This window comes from Phyllosticta citribraziliensis (genome assembly GCF_038025025.1).
Source record: "Phyllosticta citribraziliensis strain CPC 17464 chromosome Unknown J3D65scaffold_14, whole genome shotgun sequence".
Taxonomy (NCBI): Eukaryota; Fungi; Ascomycota; class Dothideomycetes; order Botryosphaeriales; family Phyllostictaceae; genus Phyllosticta; species Phyllosticta citribraziliensis.
In genome coordinates, this window is record NW_027117351.1 from 12,313 (window position 1) to 35,348 (window position 23,036).

At 33.0% G+C, this 23,036-nt stretch overlaps 3 protein-coding genes across 3 annotated transcripts; 1 reads left to right on the top strand and 2 right to left on the bottom strand.

The window, feature by feature from the left end:
- Positions 1 to 17,140: 17,140 nt before the first annotated feature.
- Positions 17,141 to 17,997, top strand: J3D65DRAFT_671929 (uncharacterized protein; the record flags this gene model as incomplete). Its single annotated transcript, XM_066803431.1, has 3 exons — positions 17,141 to 17,302; positions 17,357 to 17,747; positions 17,987 to 17,997. 3 exons carry the CDS (start codon positions 17,141 to 17,143, stop codon positions 17,995 to 17,997), a joined length of 564 nt encoding a protein of 187 aa, XP_066650380.1.
- A 508-nt stretch (positions 17,998 to 18,505) lies between these two features.
- J3D65DRAFT_146901 (uncharacterized protein) lies at positions 18,506 to 20,451 on the bottom strand. The gene is made up of 2 exons (XM_066794053.1): positions 20,095 to 20,451; positions 18,506 to 20,048 (listed from the first exon to the last, which is right to left on the bottom strand). The coding sequence occupies exons 1-2, from the start codon at positions 20,342 to 20,344 to the stop codon at positions 18,553 to 18,555; spliced, it is 1,746 nt and encodes a 581-aa protein (XP_066650381.1). The 5' UTR covers positions 20,345 to 20,451; the 3' UTR covers positions 18,506 to 18,552.
- An 828-nt stretch (positions 20,452 to 21,279) lies between these two features.
- Positions 21,280 to 21,822, bottom strand: J3D65DRAFT_607228 (uncharacterized protein; the record flags this gene model as incomplete). Its single annotated transcript, XM_066798490.1, has 1 exon — positions 21,280 to 21,822. The coding sequence occupies one exon, from the start codon at positions 21,820 to 21,822 to the stop codon at positions 21,280 to 21,282; it is 543 nt and encodes a 180-aa protein (XP_066650382.1).
- Between the last annotated feature and the right edge of the window lie 1,214 nt (positions 21,823 to 23,036).

Genomic DNA, 23,036 nt, shown 5'->3' on the forward strand with positions numbered 1-23,036 from the left:
TAAACTAAGATACTAATAGATAGATAAATAGATTATTATTAGCTAAAGTAGCTATATTATAGGTATTATTCTCTAAAAGCTTACTAGTATTTAATAACTTAGTATTAGAGTATACTAGAGGAATATATATAGCTACTATACTAGTAGCTAATAGGGGGCTAGTTAATAATAAACTAGTACCCTATATTTAAGTCTAGGTCTAGTAATAAGGTAGTACTACCTAAGAAGTAATAGTATAAATTATACTCTAGATTAGGTACTTATACTTCTCTAAAGTAATATTTACTATATAGTAGAAATAGTTATTAATCTAAGAATAAAGTAAGTAGGTAAAAACCTAATAGTACCTAAATAGTATATCTAATTATACTAATTAGCTACTAAGGTATAGTATATATACTTACTACTACTACTAATAGCTATATTATAGCTAATAAATAATATAGTAATCTAAGCCTAGATAATTATAGGATCCCTATATAAGATTAGCTATATAAAACTAGTAGATAATAGGTAAAGGTAAACCTACTAAAGGTAAGCTTAAGACTTATAGCTACTAGAGCTAGTAGAACTACTATTTCTATTAGATAAAATACTAGGCGCCTTATACTTATAAGATAAGGTCTATAGCTTTAGAATAGGTACTAAAGAGTTACCTAGTAGTATCTAACCCTAATACTAGATATAGTAAGAATAGCCCTAATATACTAAGAGTAGCTAAGGTTAAAAGTATACTAAGAGGCTATCTATAGTAGTATATATAGAGTAAGTAGGAGCTATAATCTATATAAGAGGAAGAAGTAGAAGGGTAAAAATTAAGTATAGAGAAAGATTTAAGACTAGAGGGTATAATACCTATTTATACTTTAATAGGTACTAACTCTATATCTATAACTAAACTACTAGGCTAGTTATACTTAGATAGGTATATAAATAACCCTAATAGATACTAGAGGTATATAGTATAGAGGCTATAAGGGCTCTAGCTATAAGCTATAATATAGTCTAGTAACTTTTACTATACTCTAAGAGAGAAGCTCCCTAGTATTAAAATAAAATAATACTATATAATAACTAAAAATTAAGACCTATACTAGCTAGCCTAGAAGATACCTAGAGGTCCTTAATATAAAAATAGCTAGCTAATAAGATAAGCCTAGAAAATAAAGGATAAATAGCCTATCCTTAGTAGCCTATAAGGGAATAAAGAACTTTAGCCTAAAGAACTAGATTATAAGGCGTATAATATAAATATAGCTACTATAAAGTTATAAATAACCTAGTAGTTAATAGAAAATAGACTCCCCCTTATAGGGAAAGGGGCCTAGCTACTACTATTTATAATAGCTAGACCTAACTAGAGGGCTATAAGGACCCTAAAGAGTTATAATATAAATAGTAGTCTAGCCTATTATAAAAACTACTAGAGAGGCTAGAATACTCTTTAAAAGGCTAGCCTATTATAATAGCCTAATAGCCTATTATAATACTACTTATAACCCTCTAGAAAAAGGGGCGTATTAGGAGTAGAGGAACTAAAAGACTAGAAATAGCCCTTTTTAAAGGGGGGGATAATATAATACTAGCTCTTACCCTTATTAAGGAGGAACCTATATAGGGGCTATATAGTAGCTACTTAGGTCCTAAGAGGGCTATAAGGCTAAGTAAGGAATATATAAAACCCCTAGCTAGGCTAAACTATTAGAAACTAAGGTTTTATCTATTATCTAAGATACTAAATATATTATTCTTACTTAATTTAACCCCCTATAGTACTAAATCTTATAAAAATATTTCTTTATTAATACTACTTATATAAATAAAGTCTTTTATACTTAGTTAAACTATTATCTACTAAATACTTAGTTATTTATTTATTTATACTTATTATTTATACCTAAATCTTATACTACTTAGATAGTAAAGTAATAGCTAGATAGTAGCTTATTTTAGTTAGTTTAGTAGTTATTTTATTCCTATTCTATAAAGCCTACTTATTTACTACTAGTTACTATCTCTTATACCTCTTCTAGTACTAGTATTTTAGCTAGCTAAGTAAGTATATTAGTAAGTAGCTAGTCCTACCTATACTAGAGGGTTCTTCTTTAAAGGCTATAGATTTTATAAAAATAAAAGATTTAATATATTTATTTAATTTAAGATCTAAGATAATCTTTTTATATAGTTTAAGATCTAGCTTAAGATATTATAAAAGTAAATACTTAGACTAATAAGTTAAGTTATTAGCTTAGACTTATTCTAATATTTTAGTAATTTCTTTAGCTCTATTTATATTTTTAACTAGTTAATTCTAGGACTAGTTATCTCTTTTACTTTATATAAAATTATATTTCTTAAGAATCTATACTATATCTTTATCTAGATACCCCTTAAAGAATAATTTAATCTATTAGGTTTCTATTATAAATCCCTTTTTTTTAACTAGTTTAGAGTCTATTTTATATACTTACTAGTACTAATAAAAGTACTTCTAGTTATTTTAAAGATTCTTTTTTTCCTTTATAAAGTAGTAAAGCTACTTTAAATATCCTTTATCTTTCTTTAGGTCTTCTTTAAAGTAGTTAGTAAGAAACTATTTTTTTAAAGGCTTTTTAATCCCCTTCTTTCCCTATCTTTTTAGTTTTAACTACTTAGTAGTTATCCCTTTCTTTAAAATACTAAACTAATTCTATATATTTAGCCTAGTTATTATATCTATAAGAGTTAAGAAGATATTTAAAGTTATATATCTACTTTATAGCTTATTTCTTAATAAAAAGTAGATAGATAGTAGTTCTATACTTTAAGAGTAGTTATTTAATTATAATAGCTTATTATAGTAGAGATATTTCTCTACTAGAGGTTAGAATTTAATAGATATTAATATAGCTAAGAAGTACCTAGAATTAGTTAGAGGTAAAGATATAGCTAATAACTAGAAAGAATTTTATAGTTCTAGTATTATATTATAAAGTCTTAGTTCTTTCTATTTAATCTCTTAATAATAAGTTAAGTTATATCCTATTATTATTAAAAAGTAGTAATAATATTCTTTAGAAAGAGGGTAGAAGATAAGTTTAAAGTTAGTTTTAAGATTTTAAAAGGTCTATTTAAGAGTAATCTTTTTAAAAAATAACTTAACTTATTTAATTAAAGTACTTTTAGTAATCTTCTTAAGTTCTTATAAGTTATAGTTAAATTTAAGTATTAGTAAAAGATCTTAGGTTTTTTAAGGTTAAATAATAAGGGTTTAAATAGGTAGAATTTAAATAAGATAATATAAAGATATTACTTAAAACTAGTTCTAAATAAATAAGAAATATTTTTAGTAATTTTATCTAAGATTTAAAGAACTTAATAGAATATAATAATCTAACTAAAGATATAATATAGTAGGTACTCTAGCTAGAAATAATAATAAGATCTTAAAAACTAGAAGTAAGATTACTTTAAATTTTAAAAGCTTCTTACTTTACTATAAATTTTCTTTAATAAAAGATAAAAGAACTAAAAGATAAGAATAGTTAATTAAAGTAGATTAAACTAAAGTTATCTTATAGATATTATTTAATTAATCTTTTTATATCTTATATCTTACTTACTATTTAATACTTTTCTTTTAACTATTACTTACTTTTACCTCTTATATATTTCCCTCTATTATATATAGCTACTATAACCTTATATACTTTACTTATTTTTTTTATATATAGTTATTTCTTTTTCCTCCTTTAGTACTTCTTCTTTTTATATAACTACTTTAAATTATAACCTTCTTAGTTAAAGTCTATTTTAAACTACTAGTAGTTTCTTTATAACTACTCTAGATTAAGTCTATTTTAGATATTTTTCTATTTATATTAATTACTAATATAGTAAATCTCTTTTCTCCTTTTTAAAGAAAGGGTTAAGCTTAGTTATAAAGATCTTATTATATACTTAGTTTTTATTAAGAGGGTCTTAATATTTAAAGTTATTCTTAATCTTTATTATACTTCTATTTTTATAGTAAAGATTACTATTTATAGTATTTTTAAAAAAGGATATTATTAAGGTTATAAGTAAGGCTAAAATTCCTTAATATTTTTAGTATAGTTTTCTAGTCTAGATTTACCTCTTTAGATATACTAAGTAGAGTACCTAGTATACTATCCCCTAGTATAGTTACTAATTTTATTAGTCTAAAAAGGGATCTTAAAAAAAATAACTCTACTAGTAAAGACTTCTTAATAAAAACTATCTCTTAAAAAGTAGTCTAGTTTAGTAGGAGAAGATTAATTATATAACTAATTATATAACTTTATAAAAATATCTAGTTTTTTTAAAGTACTCTATTTAGTAACTCTAACTTTATAGCTCTATTTTTTATTTAATAATAACCTTCTATAAATAGCTCTTTTAATCTTTCTATTATTTATATTTCTTAATAGGAACTAAGATTTATTTTTTCTAAAATAGTATAGAGTTTTTAGATATAGTTTCTAAGTTTAAATAAGTAGAAAAAGGTCTTAAATAAAGGAGAGAAAATCTATACCTTAAATAGAAACTTTTTATATAAAAAGAGTATATTTATTTTTTACTCCTCTTTTTAAACTAAGTCTATAAGGCCTAACTATATACTTCTTCCTTAATCTCTATATATTATATAATATTAGTAAGCCTAAAGTAGTTTTTAAGCTAAGTCTATTTTACTATCTTATACTATAATCCTTCTTACTTTTTTAAATAGTACTTTTATAAGGTCTACCCTTTAGATCTACTTATAGTCTAGTAAGGTATAAAGATACTTAAAAGCTAGGTCTAGAACTTTTTTTTAAATATAGGAGTACTCTATCTATATAGAATATAGAAGATTAAGATTAGAAAGATAAATAAAAGGCCTAATTAGTAGTAAAAAGTAGACCTAATCTAAATTCTTAAGGTCTATTTTAGCCTTTATAATCTAGGCTACTACTATTTAAGAAATAGTTAGTAAAAATAATTCTAAAAAAGATATATAAAAGAAAATAGTAGAAAACTAGAAATTTACTAAGAAAAAAGGTCTAAATTTAATTTTTTTAAATATTTCCTAAAAGTATATACTAGAAAGTACTTAGAAATTAAAAAAAGTAACTTAATTAGCTTATAGCTAATTCTTTAGCTATAAAGTAGGGGTATAGGACTATAAGCTAGTAGAGATATATAGTCTTATAGAAAAATATTATTCTAGCTCTAGTATAGCTAGATAGTAGCTTCTATTATAGCTAAGACTAAGTATATAGCTTAAATACTATACCTATCTAAGTAAGCTATACTAAATAAGCTAAGAGGAATATTAAATTAATCTCTTAAAGATAAATAATTTAATAACTTAATAACTCTAGAATCTATAATAAAAAGAACTTTAAAACTAGGTTATTCTAGACCTAGATTAATAGGAAGTTTAAAAGAAATTACTAAAAATAGATTATTCTTTATAGAATAAAAGAATTCTTTTATAAATACTAATATACTAGCCTATATTAAGTCTTATTAGGAATAATAGATTCTAAAAATAATATAGAATAATTATCTCCTTCTAAAAAGACCTATTCTATATAAAATAATTCTTAAATAGATAAAGAGGCTACTAAAATAAAAATAAAAAAAAAGACCTACCTATTAAAATCTCTACTAAGTATATCTCTTAGATATACCTTCTATAACTTTATATACTAGGTTATTAGACTTAGTATAATATTATATATAAGTTAGGGATTATAAGAGGTATATCTAGAGGTTAAAATAAAGTACTTCTTTATAATTATCTTAGTTTAGACCTCTAGGTTAAAGAGTAACTATAGTTAGATTATTTTATAGACTTTTTTATTATAGACTATTTTATACTACCTATAACTCCTATTCTATAAGAAATTATAGTTAAGGAAATAAAAAAGCTTAAGATATAGGTCTAGTTAGTTATATCTTTAAAGAAATTAAATAAGGAAATATCTAAAAATTTCTTTAAAAAGAAATATAAAGTAGAATTATTTAAGAATTAGATATTAATCTATAAAGTATTATAAAGCTTAAGTTTAATATCTCTCTTCTTATACTTAAGGGAAAAGATTTAAAAAAAAAGAGAGTCTCTTTTAATTAATAAAGTAGTATTTTAGCCCTTATATCTACTAGCTTATAAGCTATAAGTAGGGTATACTTAAGAAACTCCTCTCTATATTTAGCTATAACTTTAAAAGCTAGATTTTAAATTTTAGTATCTTTTTTTAATATAATAACCCTTATAGACTAGATAGAGTCTAATTATTTATTAATAATATTCTAGAGCCTTAAAGTAATTAAGATAGAGTTAAAAACTTTATTCTTAATATTAAAAGTATTATAATAGGTATTTATATACTTATATAAGTACTAAGGCTAGTATAGATAAACCTAGTATTATATAATTATAAGATATTATATACTATAGCTTTAAATAAATACTAGCTATATCCTAGATAGTAGCTAGCTATAGCTTAAACTAAAACTTAGACTAATACTAGCTACTATAGCTCTAAATAGATATAGTATAATAGCCTATTAATATTATAACTCGCAGATTTCTTATTATATAGGTAAGGGCTAAAGGTAAACTACTAGAGAATATATATATATCTTAATTAAATATAATAAGTTAAAAGAATAAAATATAAAAGATACTTATTATTTATATATTTCCTAGTCCTTCCTTTATACTATTCTACCTCTTATCCTTTATATAAGGGTCCTTAGTTATTATTAGGTAAGTTATAAAGGTAAGGTATTAATAGGCTATTATATAGTATCTATCTAGGGCTATAGTAGCTAGTACTAGGCTATAGTAGCTAGTACTAGCCTATAGGTTTTAGCCTAAGCTATAGTAGGCTACTACTTAAGGTGAGGCTTATACTTCTTATAACTATATAATACTAGGTTTATCTATACTAGCCCTAGTACTTATATAGGTATATATACGCCTATTATAATATACCCCCCCTAAAGAGAAGCTAAAATTATAGGAATTAGTAGCTATAGGCGCTTATATAGGTATAGACTTATAATATATAATAGTAGTAATTTAGTAATTTAAGTATTCTATATAGTTATAAAGTATAATTATTAGTCTAGGTCTACTACTATACTATCTCTTTCTATTACTATTTCTTTTACTATATAACCTATAGAAGGTTACTATCTTACTTAGCTATATCTAAAGCTCCTTATTAAAGTATATTATTATCCTATTCTAATTTAGCTATAATCTAGTAAACTAACTATTATATATAAAGGTTTAGATAATTTATACTCTACTAATAGTAAAGTAGACATTCCTAGCTACTATATACTTAATATATCTACTACTTATTATAGTCTAGTCTATTAGGACTTTTTACTATTATATAAGAGTTATAGTATTAAGTTATTATTATATAGTATTATTTATAATCTATTATAGTTACCGCTTACTTAGAGAGCTATTTTAGCTAGTAGTATCTATAAGGACTATTATATAGAGTCCTAAGATAAGTAAACTTTAATTCTATTTCTTTAGACTATTACTAATTATTATCTAGGCTATTAAGTAGTATTATATATCTAGGTTTTACTACTTTATTATCCCATCTTACTAACTAATATAATTATAGAGGAGGATACTTATATAAATACTTAATTAGGCTAGGCTTTACTTATTTAGCTAGGAATAGCTATAGGCTTATTACTTTACCTATAGTATACTATAGTATTAGGTTCTACTTAATTAGTATTATTAGTTATTATATAAGGTTTATTATCTATAGCTATATAGCCTGCTACTAACTAGCCTATTATACTATATTACTACTAGTTTACTATTATACAGCCTATTTTAGAGGAAGAAGGTAAAGAGCCTACTTATATATACTATTATTATAATCCTATAGCTTATTAGGTTCTAGTAGCTAAGTACTTACTACCTACTACTTTATATAATAGTAGTAATAGTAAGATTTATATTATAGTATTACTAGTTACCTCTAATAAGGCGCCTATTAAGTAGGACTTTAAGTTAATACTTTATATCTCTTATAAGAATATAGAGAGTGTTATATAAGTAAGTTTATCTTACTAATATAAGGAATTCTTATCTAACTAACTATATAGGTATGCCTTAGTAGTTCTAAAGTATAAGAGTATACTAAATATATCTTAGTCTTAGGTAATAGTATACCTTACTTATATATTATAGTTTCTACTTAGTAATTTAACTACTTATTAGTTAAAACCTAAGCTAGCTTATATAATACTTTTCTTATCTAGTATACTAGAATTAATAACCCTATTAGCTATACTAAGTATTATAATAATACTAATACTTATATATTTATTAGTTATTACTACCTACCTAGTTTCTTATAGGGCCGCTATACTAACTACCTTTAAGGTATAGGTAATCTTAACTATACTATTAGTAACTTAAAGAGTACTAAGCCGCCTACTTATTATAAAAGGTATAAAGATAAAATTTATATAGAGGAGTTCTAGAACTTATACTACTAAGCTAGATTAGAGGATTAAACTAATTAGGCCTTAATTAAGTAAGATATCCTACCTAATAAGCTAGAGGATCTAGAGGAGATAGTCTTATATAATAATAGTTATAATAAGAAGAAGGGAAAAGGAAAGAAGTAAAGAATAAAAATTAAAAAAGAGGATAGTAGAAAATAAGTAGTAAAAAAGAGAGACTAAAGAGTAGGAGTTAAGGTTAATAGTATTTATATAAGAGTAGATAGTAAACTAATTAGTCTACTTTCTATATCTTTATAATATTTACTTTAGGCCTAAGTAACTTATTTTATTATTACTCTTTTTTTTAATTTATAGTTCTTCTTAGAGGAAGGTAGTCTTCTACTTTTCTAGATTTTTTAGTAGTCCTACTATAGTAGGGTATAATAAGTAGAATTCTTTAATTTTCTATAGTATACTACTAAAAGAACTTATATTATACTACTAGTTATCTTAGTTATATCTAGTCTATTTAACTTAGTATTAAAGCTTCTTATATAAGACTTAACTAGCTTAAATATAGTCTACTTCCTACTTAGGCTTATCTTAAATAATCTTAGGTTCTAGTTTAGTATATTTCTAACTAGGAAGCTATTCTATTTTAGCCTTATATAGCCTATTAGTATAGAAAAGGTTAACTATCTTTATATATAAGGGTAGATTAAGGATATAGGAGGATCCTTCTATTTCTATAATCTTAAAGGGTCTAGTATTAGGGAAGTCTAATTTAAGATTTAGCTAATTAGTAGACCATCCTATTTTCTTAATATAGATATAATCTCTAACTATAAAGTCTAGCGCGTAATAGTATTTATTAGCTTATTAGTATATATACTTTTAGGATTTAAGAATAAGATTCTTTATAAATTTAAAAGCTTCTTATCTTTTCTTTTATAGTATTTATACTACTATATAAGCTATCTTCTCTAGTTACTAGGGGGTCTTAGTTCTTTATTACTAGTTATAGTATATTTAAGGGGAATATCCTAACTTAATCTTAAAAGATAAAAGTCTAGTAGCTTTATAGAGAAGTATTACTTATATAAGGTCTATTAATAGTAGAAGATTAGACTAATTATTCTAAAAGTAATTAATAAAAGGTCTTAATCTTTATATAAGATGCTAATTAATAATCTCTATAATACTATTAGTTTAAGAGTAGTAGGATAAGTTAAAATACTACTCTATACTAGTTAGCTTATATAGTTTATTTATAAATACTGAGATAAACTAAGGGCCTTAGTTAGATAGGATAGACTTAGGGTTTCTATAAATATAGTAGATATATTTATAAAAAAGCCTAGAGACTCCTTTAGTATTAATCTTCTTTATATAAGGTAAGCTAAAGGTTCTTTAACTTAATTAGTTTATAATAACTAGGATTATATTATAGCCTTTTTAGTCCTTAGGTATCTCTTTAAAATCTATAGCTAAGTATTACTAGGGTTAAGTAGGAATCTCTAGAGGTTATAGAAGGCCTAGGTCTTTATTATAAAACTCCTTTATTTAGTAGTAAATATAGTATCCTTACCTATAAATATTAATTATATAATTTATAGCTAGCTAATAGTAATATTACTTAAGGAGTTTTTATATCTTTATAATACTAGAATAGGTAGTTATATAGGTAGTATATAAAGTATTAAGTATTCTTATATAGAGGTTATTATAATCTAGTATAAAGAGGGTACTATATTATAGTAAAAGACTATCCTTTAGTTCCTAACTATTTCTTTATTTAAGGTCTTTTAAGAGGGCTTTCTATTTTTAGAGTTCTAATTTAAAATCTTCTTAGTTTATATAGAGAAGTTTATCTAAAAATAATACTAGAGAAGGAAGTTCTTATTCTAAAATAAAAAGAGGAATAATAGTCTCTAGTAGGATAAGGTATATCTCTTATATAGCCTTTACTTTTTCTTTTTAAGTCTTTAAGTCTTCTTATTTTTAAGTAAGGTAATTAGTAATAATATTTTCCTTTCCTAGTTAATAAGAGAATTATATATAGAACTCTATAAAAAACTTAGACTATCTAGCTTATTATTAATTAAGTTATTATTTAGTAGAGTAGTACTCTAATACCTAATAGTCTATAATTATAAGAAAAGGTTTTTTAAGGCTAATAAGTATTAGTCTCTATTCTTCTAGTCTATTCTTAATAGCTAGTAGTTCTTTATCTAAAATTCTATAATAAAGTTCTATATCTACTATTACCTTAGAGTAGAATACTACTAGTTTCTAATTATATAAAGGTTATTAGAGCTATATTAAAATACTAGTAGTAACTCTATTACTTATATTAGTCTCTATATAAGTATTAAGAGTAGGATTATAGTTAGCTAGAAGTATATTACTATATATTAGCTTTTTAAGTTACTAGATTACCTCTTCTTCTAGAGGTCCTAGTTATTACTATTTTACCTTAGAGTATAGTTTTTCTAATAGCTAGCTAATTTATCTATAGTTAGGGAGAAATTATTAGTAGAAATTATAGAAACCTAAGAAGGATTAAAGAGCTTTAAGGGTTTTTAGTATTAGCTAGTTTTATATAGGTTCTATCTTATCTAGGTCTATTTAAATACCTTCTATAGAAATAATATATCTAAGAAACTTTATATAAGTAACTAAAAACTTACTCTTTTTTAAATCTATCTATAGTCCTACTTTTTATAGTCTTATTAGTACTTTTTTTACTTATTCCTTATACTTTATAGGGTCTTTAGAGATAATAAGTATATTATTTATAAAAGCTATAATAAAATTATCTAAATACTTAAAGAGAACCTAGTTAATAAAATATTAAAAGGCTATAGGTCTATTACTTAATCTAAATAGTAAGATATAGTATTTAAATAAGCTATATCTTATATAGAAGGTAGTTTTATCTTTAGAATCCTTAGTAAGATAAATATAGTAGAAAGCTTATTAAATATTAAGCTTAGTATAAATCTTACCCTTTCTAATATACTAAAGTAACTCTATAATAAGAGGAAGGGGGTATAAATCCTTAGTAGTTTATTTATTAAGCTATTAGTAGTCTATATAGAATCTCTATCCCCTACTAGGCTTTTTTACTACTAGAATAGGAGAAGTATAAGTAGTAAAGCTTTTAATAATAAAGCCTTTCTAAATATTCTTAATAATATACTCTTTTATAGCCTTAAGCTACTCTAGAGATATTCTATAGAAAGGACTTAATAAAAGCTCTAGTAGACTATTATATATAAGAGATATTTTATAATTAACTCCTATATAATATAGTAGTAGCTTATTAGACTCTATTTTAGAAAATATATCTTAGAAATCCTTATAAGTAGCTAGTAGCTTAGAAGCTAGTAATTCCTTAGTTTCCTTATCTTTAAGAGCTACTTAAACTTATATAAGGTTAATAGTATAGATCTCTATTAGTATAACTTATATTTTATAAATAGAAAGCTTAAATATATCTTAAGTTTAGAATTTAATTCCCTTAATAACCTATACTAAGGGAAGAAGATATTTATTAAATTTTTTATCTTTATAGTCTATATCTACTTAATATTCTTTCTATAGTTCTTTACTTTATATAGAGAATTTTAGTAGGTATAAAAGATACTAAAAGGATTAGTTAACTAGTAGCTATCTCTAGACTAGTTTATATTATTTATAGTCTAGAAGAATATTATACTAGTTAAAAAACTATTACCTAAGAATTATATTATTATAACTAATATTATAAATAAAAGTATAAGTAGAAACTATTTAATCCTAGAAATAGAGTTAAAGATAAAAGTAAAAATTAACTTTCTTATTTATATATTAGTTAAACCTAGTAATATTAAGCCCTTTATCTATTATTCTCTTTTTTATAGTACCTATAGACTAGAGAGTTAGTAGTAGCTTAAGGTAAATAAAACTTATACTACTAGTACTAGTATTAGCTAGAGTATAAATTTCTAAGGCGCGGCTATTAGATATAATTAAGGTTTATATAGTAAAAGGTATACCTCTAATAAAGTAACTAAGATTTATATAAGAACCCTTAATATATATTACTCTAAGTTTAGACTTAAAGTAGGAGACTTTACCTAGGTCTTATTATTTTTTAATAAAGACTAATCTCCTTTATTTATATAGATATCTTTAGTACTTTCTTCTTCTACTAACTCTATTACCTTTATTTCTAGTTATAGGTATTATCTCTATAAATAGCTAAACTAGCTATAGTAATTATATAGTCTAATCTCTATATAGACTTCTACTTTCCCTTTATAAGTTATATTATATAAGGGAGCCCTAGATATAGATTATATCTATATATAACTAGAAGATAAAGTACTTATACTACTTAAAGCTATTATTTTTACTCTTTCTTATTATCTCTTCTTTACTTATTCCTTATATAATATAAGTATTAGTTTTCTATAGTTAGAATAGTAGTTACTAAGACTTTAAGTAATAGAGTAGGCTTATTAGAGGTACTTATAAAAGTTAATATCCTTATCTTATTCTATAGTAACTATATAGGTTTAAAGGAGAGGATTTATTATATTATAAAAGTCCTCTTTTTACTATTCTTAAGGAAGATCTATATCTAAGGCTAATTATATAAAGTTTAATTAAAACTTCTAAAGGTCTATAGGAATATAGTATATAAGAGAGTATAACTACTTCTTTATATCCTTATATTTATATAGACTCTAAAGGAGGTTATCTAGGAATTTAAAGATATCCTTATTTAGAGTAACTTTATTAGCCTTTATATAAGAAGTAAGAAAAGGAGTTAGATAATATAAGACTTCTCTAGTAATATAAGAAATAATATAATCTATAATATTCTATTTAGTCTCCTCTACTATATCTTTAGTAAAGTAATTATAGTTTTATTTAATTTTATTTTATATAAGGAGAGTCTAGTATTTATATAAGGGGTCTTCTCTATTAGTAAGAAGAGAAGGATTAGGAACCTTACTACTTTAGTATTTCTTACTACTTAAAGATAAAATAGAGGTTTTAGTAGTAGTTTTCCTTATATAGGTAGAAGGAGGTCTAAGAGTCCTTATTACTCTACTAGTAGAAGAATCTTAAGAGAGGGTAATAGGTCTTAGATACTAAAATAATAAAGAGGGCCTAATATATCCTTCTTTTAAAACTTCTTTAAGTCTATTAGTATAGTTTAAGAGTATTTACTTAAGAGCCTAGTTCTACCTTTATATATAGTTTAGTTACTACTATACTTAAGGCTTATTTAAGAATATAATCTTAGATTTAAATTAATTAATATCTAAGTATAGTACCTTTATAAATACCTCTATAACTAGAGCTTAAACTATATAAGTTAACTCTAGGTCTTAGGTATATTCTTTTACCTCTACTATTAGGACTAAGTAGAAATTATATAGGAGAATAGGGGTAGGTCCTCTCTTATTATTATTTAATAAGTATCTAGTATTATATAAATCTTTAGTCCCTTTATATAAATCTTATTAAGTTAATTAACTAGTACTAATACCTTTAGTAGTACTAGATATATTAGCTTTATTTTTAGCTATATTATCTTTATAGTCTTCTACTTAGAATTACCCTTAAGTAGGTTATAAATAGGATACCTTCTAGATATTTATATACTACTCTATAGCCTTAACTAAAGACTTTTATAGTTAATATATACTTAATACTTCTTAGTCCTTAGATAATACTAATATACCTAATAAAGATAACTTAGGTTTACTAGAGAAAAGTAATAAGTAGTCTTATATAAGACTATAGCTATATATAATATTATTTAGGTTAAATATTATAATACCTTTATAGATAAAGAAGTAGAATAGAGCTAAAACTTAAAATAATCTTTTATATCTATTATAACTTATAGATTTCTTATTATATAGATAAGGGCTAAAGATAAACTACTAAAGGATATATATATATCTTAATTAAATATAATAAGTTAAAAGAATAAAATATAAAAGATACTTACTACTTATATATTTCCTAGTCCTTCTTTTATACTATTCTACCTCTTATCCTTTATATAAGGGTCCTTAGTTATTATTAGATAAGTTATAAAGGTAAGATATTAATAGGCTATTATATAGTATCTACCTAGGGCTATAGTAGCTAGTACTAGGCTATAGTAGCTAGTACTAGCCTATAGATTTTAGCCTAAGCTATAGTAGGCTACTACTTAAGGTAAGGCTTATACTTCCTATAATTATATAATACTAGGTTTATCTATACTAGCCCTAGTACTTATATAGGTATATATATACCTATTATAATAATTAATACCTTACTTTTATAACCTATTAAATAATAACTAAGGACCCTTATATAAAGGATAAGAAGTAAAATAGTATAAAGAAAAGACTAGAAAATAAATAAATAGTAAGTATTTTTTATATTTTATTTTTTTAACTTATTATATTTAATTAAGATATATATATATTCTTTAGTAGTTTATCTTTAGCCCTTACTTATATAATAAGAACTCTATAAGTTATAATAGCTAGATAGCCTTATATAATACTACTAGTAACTTTAAAAGGATATACTAGAATAGAAGAACTAAAAAACTAGAAATAGCCCTTTTTAAAAAAAGAAATAATATAATACTAGCCCTTATTCTTATTAAAAAAAATCTATATAAGGGCTATAAAGTATCTACTTAGACCCTAATAGAGCTATAAGACTAAGTAAGAAATATATAAAACCTCTAGCTAGAAGAAACTCTTAGAAACTAAAATTTTATTTACTATTTAAGATACTAAATATATTATTTCTACTTAATTTAACTCTTTATAGTACTAAATCTTATATAGGAGCTATTTTTTATTAATTTAACTAGCTATAGTAGTTAAAGGTTTTAAATATAAAATTTAATACTATAAAGAGTTAAATTAAGTAGGAATAATATATTTAGTATTTTAAATAATAAATAAAATCTTAGTTTTTAAAAGTTTCTTTTAGCTAGAGATTTTATATATTTCTTACTTAGTCTTATAGCTCTTTTAAGATCTAAGTAGGTACTATATAGCCCCTATATAGATTTCTTTTTAGTAAGAGTAAGGACTAGTATTATACTTTATTCTACTTTTTAGATTATTAATAATAAATAGAGAGACTAGTAATATCTATTTAAAAATTAAATAGATATAGACTAGACCCTATATTATTATTACCTAATATATAGATAGAGTATTAGGAAGTTATATTAGTAAAACCTACTATATTTTAATATACTAATACTAACTACCTATATCCTATATATAAACCTTTCTATTTTAAATTCTATTTATTATAAGTATATTTATAATATTTTTATTAATTAAGACTACTCTTTTAGTTAATCTCTTCTTCTATTCTATTACTCTTTTTCTAGCTAGTATCTCTTTTAGTCTTACTACTTTTATCTTAACTAGCCTCTTTTTTAGTTCTATTAATATTACTTATTCTTTATAGATATATTAATATATCTTACTATTACCCTCTTATCTTTAACCTATAACTAAGACGCCCTTATAAATAGTATAAGGGGAGGTCTATAAGGAACCTTTATAATAAGTTACTTTCTATTAGAAATTACTAAATATATACTAACCTACTCTAGAAAGCTATCCTAAATCTATTATAAATAACTATAATATAGCTACCTAGCTAAGCCTACCTAAAGATACTAACCTTAACTATACTTAGTAACTATAAGTACCTAAGAAAGACCCTATATAATATACTATTAAATAGTAAGTTAGCCCCCTATTAGAAGTTTAAATATATACTAACTTACTTTAGAAAACCTCCTTTACTCCCTACCCTTATAATAATAACTATTACTTAGTAATACCTAATTTATCTTAGGACCTGCTAACTACATCCTTAATTACTATTACTAGAAGAGAATAAGGCCCTAGCGTGTCTAAATTACGAACGCACGGAGCTGACCACCAATTAATAGAGATGAGCCCCAGTCAGCCAAACATGACAATCACGCGGTTACGTAAGTACTGCGTCACTGTGCTTCAGTTAGAGATGGCTCTAATGAGAAACAGGCACACTCTGTCAAAAGCACCACCTTCCGGATGCAAGCGAAATGAGTACGAAATCATCCTGGCTACCGCAGCCTTAGAATGGGAATCGACAAGGAGGATGCCGCTTCGTCGTGCACTGGCAACTCCCGAAAGCCTCGAGGAGCCCCATGGTCATTCAACTCAGCGAAGGGCAAGAAGCTGGGTTGGGCGGCCCCTCCAACTCCGCCTCCAACTCCGGTCCCTAGTAGCGACCCCCACAACGCGTCAACCCATCGCGAGCCTCACCACCACGAATGCTCCCATTCTCCACGCCGCGACAGTCCCACGCCATGACATCCACGCCGTGACACCTACGCCGCGACACCCAACCACGACATCCACGCCATGACATCTCACGCCGCGACTCGACATCTCACGCCACGACCCAACTTCCGCGCCGTGACGCAACAATCTCTCCTCTTCAACGCCGCGACCTTTTCACGAATGCTCCCACTCTGATAGCATATTACGCCGTGAACGAATGCTAATGCTGCAACAGTCCCACGAACGCTCCCACGCCGCACCACCGACACAACACGCCATGAACACTCTCCATCATCATGGCTCCACCCGCTCGCGCCGCTGCCACTGCCCTCCCTCTCACCCAAAACACCGCGCCGGTGCACGAATTTTCGTGCCTGTACACACACGATGTGCGCCGCAAACAGAAGCGGTGGCAGGACGGATTCATCCGCCTGTATACGTTCAACCAGCGTGTCATGGTGTACAACTAGTCACGCAATTTCGTAGGAGACGCATACCTTAAAGAGGGCGAGGAGCTTGAGGAGGGTGACGAGGTCACACTGGAGAACGGCGTGATGGTGGAGGTCGTTGAAGCAACGGCGACCACCCACACCGACCTCGACCCAGTGCTGCAGAAGAGAGCGGGCCCGACCATGGGAGCATTCGGCGGCAGGGCGCAGCCTCCGAACCGTCCTCTCAGCGAGGTGCTCGGGATCCCAAAGGGTCCAATGGGAAGGGCTCGGCTTCCTGGCCCATCGGGCAACCTGGCCAATGGCCAGCAGACGAATGCTCCCGGCGGAGGCCAAGGAGCTGCGCAGCAGACGGCCGCCCCCCGGGATGTCGTTGACTTGACTTCGGACGCCGAGGAGGACAATTCTCCTGAAGGCAACGAATCCAAGTCCCAATGTTCTGCAAATATTGACAGTGTGGTGCGAAAACGGGTCGGATTACCAGTCGTTTTTTCGACGCCACCTCGGGTAGATAGTTGGAGCACAAAAGCAATATATTTATTCGATTGGTTGTCTGTGGGGTCTTTTTTCGGGGGGCGGGGAAGGGGTTTGGTATGGATTCTGCCTGGTATACCTAGGCACAGCAGTGAATGGAACTCTTTGAGCATGGTTGCAAGAGCGGATGAGTACTCCCTAGGTGCTTACACGTTGCAGCTAACAACTAGGGAGTGGTTATCAACGTGGACGGACCTGCTGCGGTAACCCTGTGTTGGTCGACTTTTGGTTCGTCGGTTCGTACCGCCGTCCCCATTGGCTGGCGTCCACGTATACCTGGTGGACTTTAGTGGTGTCTGTTGTGTCCGCGGAATGAATGCTTGTCGTGCGGGCCCGACTGCAAGAATAGACCAATGCTCTGTTCAGTTCCTATTGCGAATTACGTCAAATGTGAATACGCTGGGCGGCGCGCGCAGGCCGCTTGCTTCTTTCGAGTTCTTCGGCAACACTCTCTGGGCTTGTAGATGGCAGGCCAGCCAGCCGCGCCGTGGAAATTTCGGACAGATGATTGTATGAAGCATTTGAATTCTTCAGTCGCGTCCAATGCTTCACTTGCGGAGGGCGGGTTCACCTTTCCTTCAAAGTTGGTGCGGCTCTTCGATCTTCTCCTGTGTCGTAGAAAGCCAGACTGAGCGCATCGCTCGATTGATTTGAATTATCGTACTCATTAATTGCCGATCCAGGTGCATTACGCCAACGCCTTTGTCCAACCCAGATGCCATCAATCACGCCGGCGCCTTGTTATCCATCCCCAGTGCGTACTTGATCCTCATCTTTTTACCGGCGCGCACCAAGCCCTTTGCATCATGCTCATTGGTCTCGGCCAACAGACGGGCGTCAAACGCCTTTGCGATTTCGACAGGACTCATGGTGACATCGCGGCCCAACTCCCACCACCCATAGTAAAGGGGCAGCGCACCCAAAAGACCCAAGACTGCCAGGGCAGCGCCAATGATCATTTTGATAATGTCGGTTGAGTAGACAGTGTTGAGTGTATCTCCGACGTAGTAGACGTCCTGGGAAGGGTCCAAGGCGTTGCGGGCGGTCGTGTTCATGGAGGAATCGGTCGTGGCATACAGGCTCGTGCGGAAGGCGACTTCGCGGACAGCATCCAAAATGTCGTCAGTGGGGTCGTTCCAATTGACGTCATCGGGCGATGTAAAGTCTGCGGCCGAACTCGAGTCGACGTACTGGTTGACGGTGTTACCCTCAAATCTGATGGAGCTCACGGCGCCACCAAACTCGTACGTCGCCGACGACTTGAAGAGGGTCGACATGGCCAACTGGAAGCCGCCGATGGTGGTGTCGCGGGGATTCCGGGAGCTGGGGCCTTGGTACTCGAGTTTCTCGACTTGGCGATCCGTGGTCATGCTGCCGTACAGAGACACGGTGGAGTTGCTGAACGTGACCGGGAGGGCCATGATGCTCGGCTGCAAGAGACACATGCGGGTGTGCTGCTTTGGTGTGCCAGTATCGTTGCTCTTGTAGTACGAAGTGACGTTGAGACCGCCCGTGTACCCCGTGTACAGGCTCATATAATCGTCGTCGCCCCAAATGGCGACGTCGGTCGAGAAGAGCGTGTAGCTCGCACCCGGATCCAAATCACCGCTTAGCGCCTCACCAACGTGGGTCGTGCAGTTGGCATCGAAACCAAAAACGTTCAAGGTAGCGTTGCACATGTCGCCGCAGTAGCTGTGCTCGAGTTTCAGCGTTCTGCGGTTGCTGTAGTCGCGCATGATGGTGGAGAAGTTGCGGGTCAATGCTGACGTCTCCGACATGGCCGCTCGAGAATAGGTGGTTTGGCCAGTGTAGCCTTCTGGCAACTTCTGGGCCAGTTCGAGGTGCATCGTGCCGTTGGTCGGGAATACGACGTTGCTGTCGATGCCGGCGGCGGCTTGGTTTACGGGAGATCTCGCGCTCGAGCAAATCCAGGCGATGAAGGCGAGGCCGTTGAGCAGGCCAAATCCACGAAACACGCCCTCAAAGGCTCCAAAGATGGACTGGCCGGCGTTCCAGTGGTAGTGTAGTCCGGCGATGGTCGATCCCTTGAGGAGTTTGCGCCAGTAGGACAAGGTCAGGCCTTGTGCAAAGGCAAAGGAGAGGAGCATGTTCATGACGATGGAGAGGATGGACAAGTAGGTGTTTGGTGCGTGTCCCCATCCCCAAGTATCCGTGATCTCCCCGTCGCTACTCAGCAAAACCGCAACCACTCCTGCAGCAGCTGCGATTGTTAGACTCGGCAACATTTTCAAAGCAAGCTTACTTACCACCGAGATAGGCCAGAACGGCAGCGAAACCAACAAATGGAAAACGGGCCCAGAATCCAGGAATCCAGTACGCACTCAACCTGCTGTTGATATCATTTGCGTCATCAACCGAGCGAGTGGTGTCTTCTGGCGTTTGTTCTTTCTTCATCCCGGGCGATATCAAGTTCTCCTGCGAAACATTCGTCGCTCGTGGCGAGTACGGCGGCAGCTCCAAGCCTTCGAGGGGTTCGTCTCTTCGTCTCTGCGTCATGGCGATTGGCGGAATGGACAAGTCGACTTGAAAAGCCAAGAGATGGTGTACTTTTGAATGGCTCTACCACTCCGCATTTCAGGAGCTTCGCTGGTCAGTGCACACGAGAAAAACAGCTTGATCGACGTTGGGTCAACTCATCCGGGTACTTCTAGATTGGGATCAGCTCGTATAGCACAGACCAGCCAAAATGAACTCGCAGTGCCGCCACAACTCAGAAGGCTCGTTGGCAACAGCGACTCTGCGAGACTGCTTGCGAAGGTCGATTAGGGGGAGGCTTGCGCGTCGTCGAGAAGAGAATCCGGATTCGACCTGCTGGGCCGGCAATCACCAGCGCGCCCGAGATTTCGTCCTCACCCGGAACGGGACGGTCAGGCGCGAGCTTCAAGGAAACTGATCGCAGTGACATCGCTGAGCCGGTGCGCAATGTGAGGTTTGAGGGAAAAGTGCCACGCGAGCGAGGAGCAGAAAAGGCAAGTTGCCTGTTGGCTTTGACCACGAGCTTGTACCCGCACATGGGCGGCCACCAGCGCCGAAGTCAACTCGCCCGGACGGTAAGGATATGCAGAGGCGACTGTTGGTCTACACGACGTGGAGGTAGAGTCTCGACCTTTCGACCTCTCGACCCGCCCGAAACCGACAGGTTGCGTTCATCTTGAGAGGGTTTTCGCACCGCGTTCGTTCATAGATTGTGGCGCTGACATTTTCGCCATAGATTGATGACACAAAGTGAAAGAAGCCATTCGGATAGATGCAGACTTCTTTCCTCGAGCCGAGCATCTCCGGGGAGAGAGGTGTTCTGGAAAACTGCCATTGCTATCCACAGCATCACCATGCGCTGCAAGCTGTTGGGTCGTCCACCTGAGTAAGAATTCGACGCGGGAGCGGGCGTCCCAGTACAAGATCTGCTTCAAATGTCCCAAGCCTCCAGAATTTCAAGGTCGCGCACGAGGCCCTGGAGTATTGGCTCTTCTTGTGCTCTGTTTGCGCAGATGATCCGGGGGAAAGTAGCCTATCTGCGAGCCTGGGAAATGACGTGGTTGCCGGCCTTGTCTTCTCTTCCTGATCCGTTCGGATGCCTTTGTGTTGACCGCGCAATCGTCAAAACCGATATGATCCATCGCAGCCGAAATTGGAAAATGAGACCAATTGTACCAGCACACCACACCACCACCATCTGGTACTCTTCCAAATTGGAAGGGTATCTTGTGCGGACATGAGGAGTTCCGGAGCTTGGGGGCAAGAAGGGAACACGTCGGCGACTGAATGTGGTTCATCGGGATCGGCAAGGCTACGGAGGAGGGGGAGGAGGAGGGAGGGTGTAGCAGTGGCGTGTGGTGGATGTGGTGGGTTTTGTAAAGATAGGCGAATTCGTGAACGGGGGCCGCATTCTGCGAGGGAGGGATGCTGTCGAAGACGCTGAGAAAGGACGAGGTCATACTGAGGAGGGGCTTCGTCAGCGCGCCCATGCCCTGCATTTTAGACGAGGCATCGGAAGCCTCCTGGGTCAACCTCAGCGCCCTTTTCCCACTACCCCATATGTATGATCTTTGCCTTTGGTCATGAATACGCGGTTAGAGGGACGCCAGGTCGACGAGGACGAGTCGGCAAAGGCCAAAGCTGTTTTTCGACGGCTGCCCCCTCGGTATTGAAAATTGCCCGAAGGCGTGCAAGCGGCTTTCATTTTCAAGGTTGCCAGCCGTCGAGCAGTATGACCAGAGACAGAGTCCAGGCTGCCATTGTGGGTGTCCGTCGTGCGTTGCGTGGTTGTTTTGTCGTGAGAAGGTGGGTAGCGAAAGCCTCGCAATGCGCCCGGCGGAGGGTTGGAAGATGGTGTCAGGCTCGTGAGAAGTCGCGTGGACGTGGAGGAGCGGCAACGTCAAGCGGAAGAGATGATTGTCGTGTTGTTGGTCGCGTCGTCGATTGGCGGTCGGGTGCCTGGAAAAAGAAGCGTGCAGTGGTCGGGGGGGGAAGGGGGGGGAGGGTGCGGTGCGGCCCGCGGCTGGCGCTGCCGAGGCGGGGGTCTGCCGGTCGGGTGGGGCACAGTGGAGGGCGGAGGGGGACCGCCCGCGGGGCTTCCTTCTCGGCTGCAACACCATCACCACCCACTTCCACGTCTGCACCGAAGGAACAAAGCGACCGTCGCAAGCCTTGCACACTGTTCTTGCTGTCTGGAGGAGGGTACTGACGTTGAAGACATGGAGGCATCCCGTCACTGCAGAATCCGGCTCGGGCTTGTGGACAGGACATGAAGTAACTACCGCACCAGTCGTCAGCTCACGCAGGAATGCTCCTCGTCCACGGCAGCCACAACCGCAAGTCGGACGTTTCTCTCCTCCTGGACCCCCTCCTCGACTCCCTCCCAGACTCCCTCCCAGACACGCGCACCAACACAACTCCCAAGTCTTTGTCCATTGTTCGTCCGCATCACTCGCTCACGAATGCTCCCGCTCGTCCAGCCACAGCCACAGATCGGAGGCTTCCCTCCCGGAATCCCTCCCAGACACGCCCAGCAAGTAAGTCTTTGTCCATTGCTCGTCCACAACGCACGCTCACGAATGCTCCAGGTCCAACCCGGACGGTCCAGACACGACGAGCCCTACGCACGCCACCTTCAAATGCAAGCGATGCAAGCCTGACGGACGGCAGCATATCAAAGCACCGGCGATGCTTTATGGCGACACGAGTACAT

Bases quoted from the DNA above. Each gene is read 5' to 3' on its own strand.
- J3D65DRAFT_146901 (XM_066794053.1), bottom strand. From the start codon at position 20,344: ATGACGCAGAGACGAAGAGACGAACCCCTCGAAGGCTTGGAGCTGCCG. The intron at 20,049-20,094 runs GTAAGTAAGCTT...TAACAATCGCAG, and splicing joins CGTTCTGGCCTATCTCGGTG to CTGCTGCAGGAGTGGTTGCG.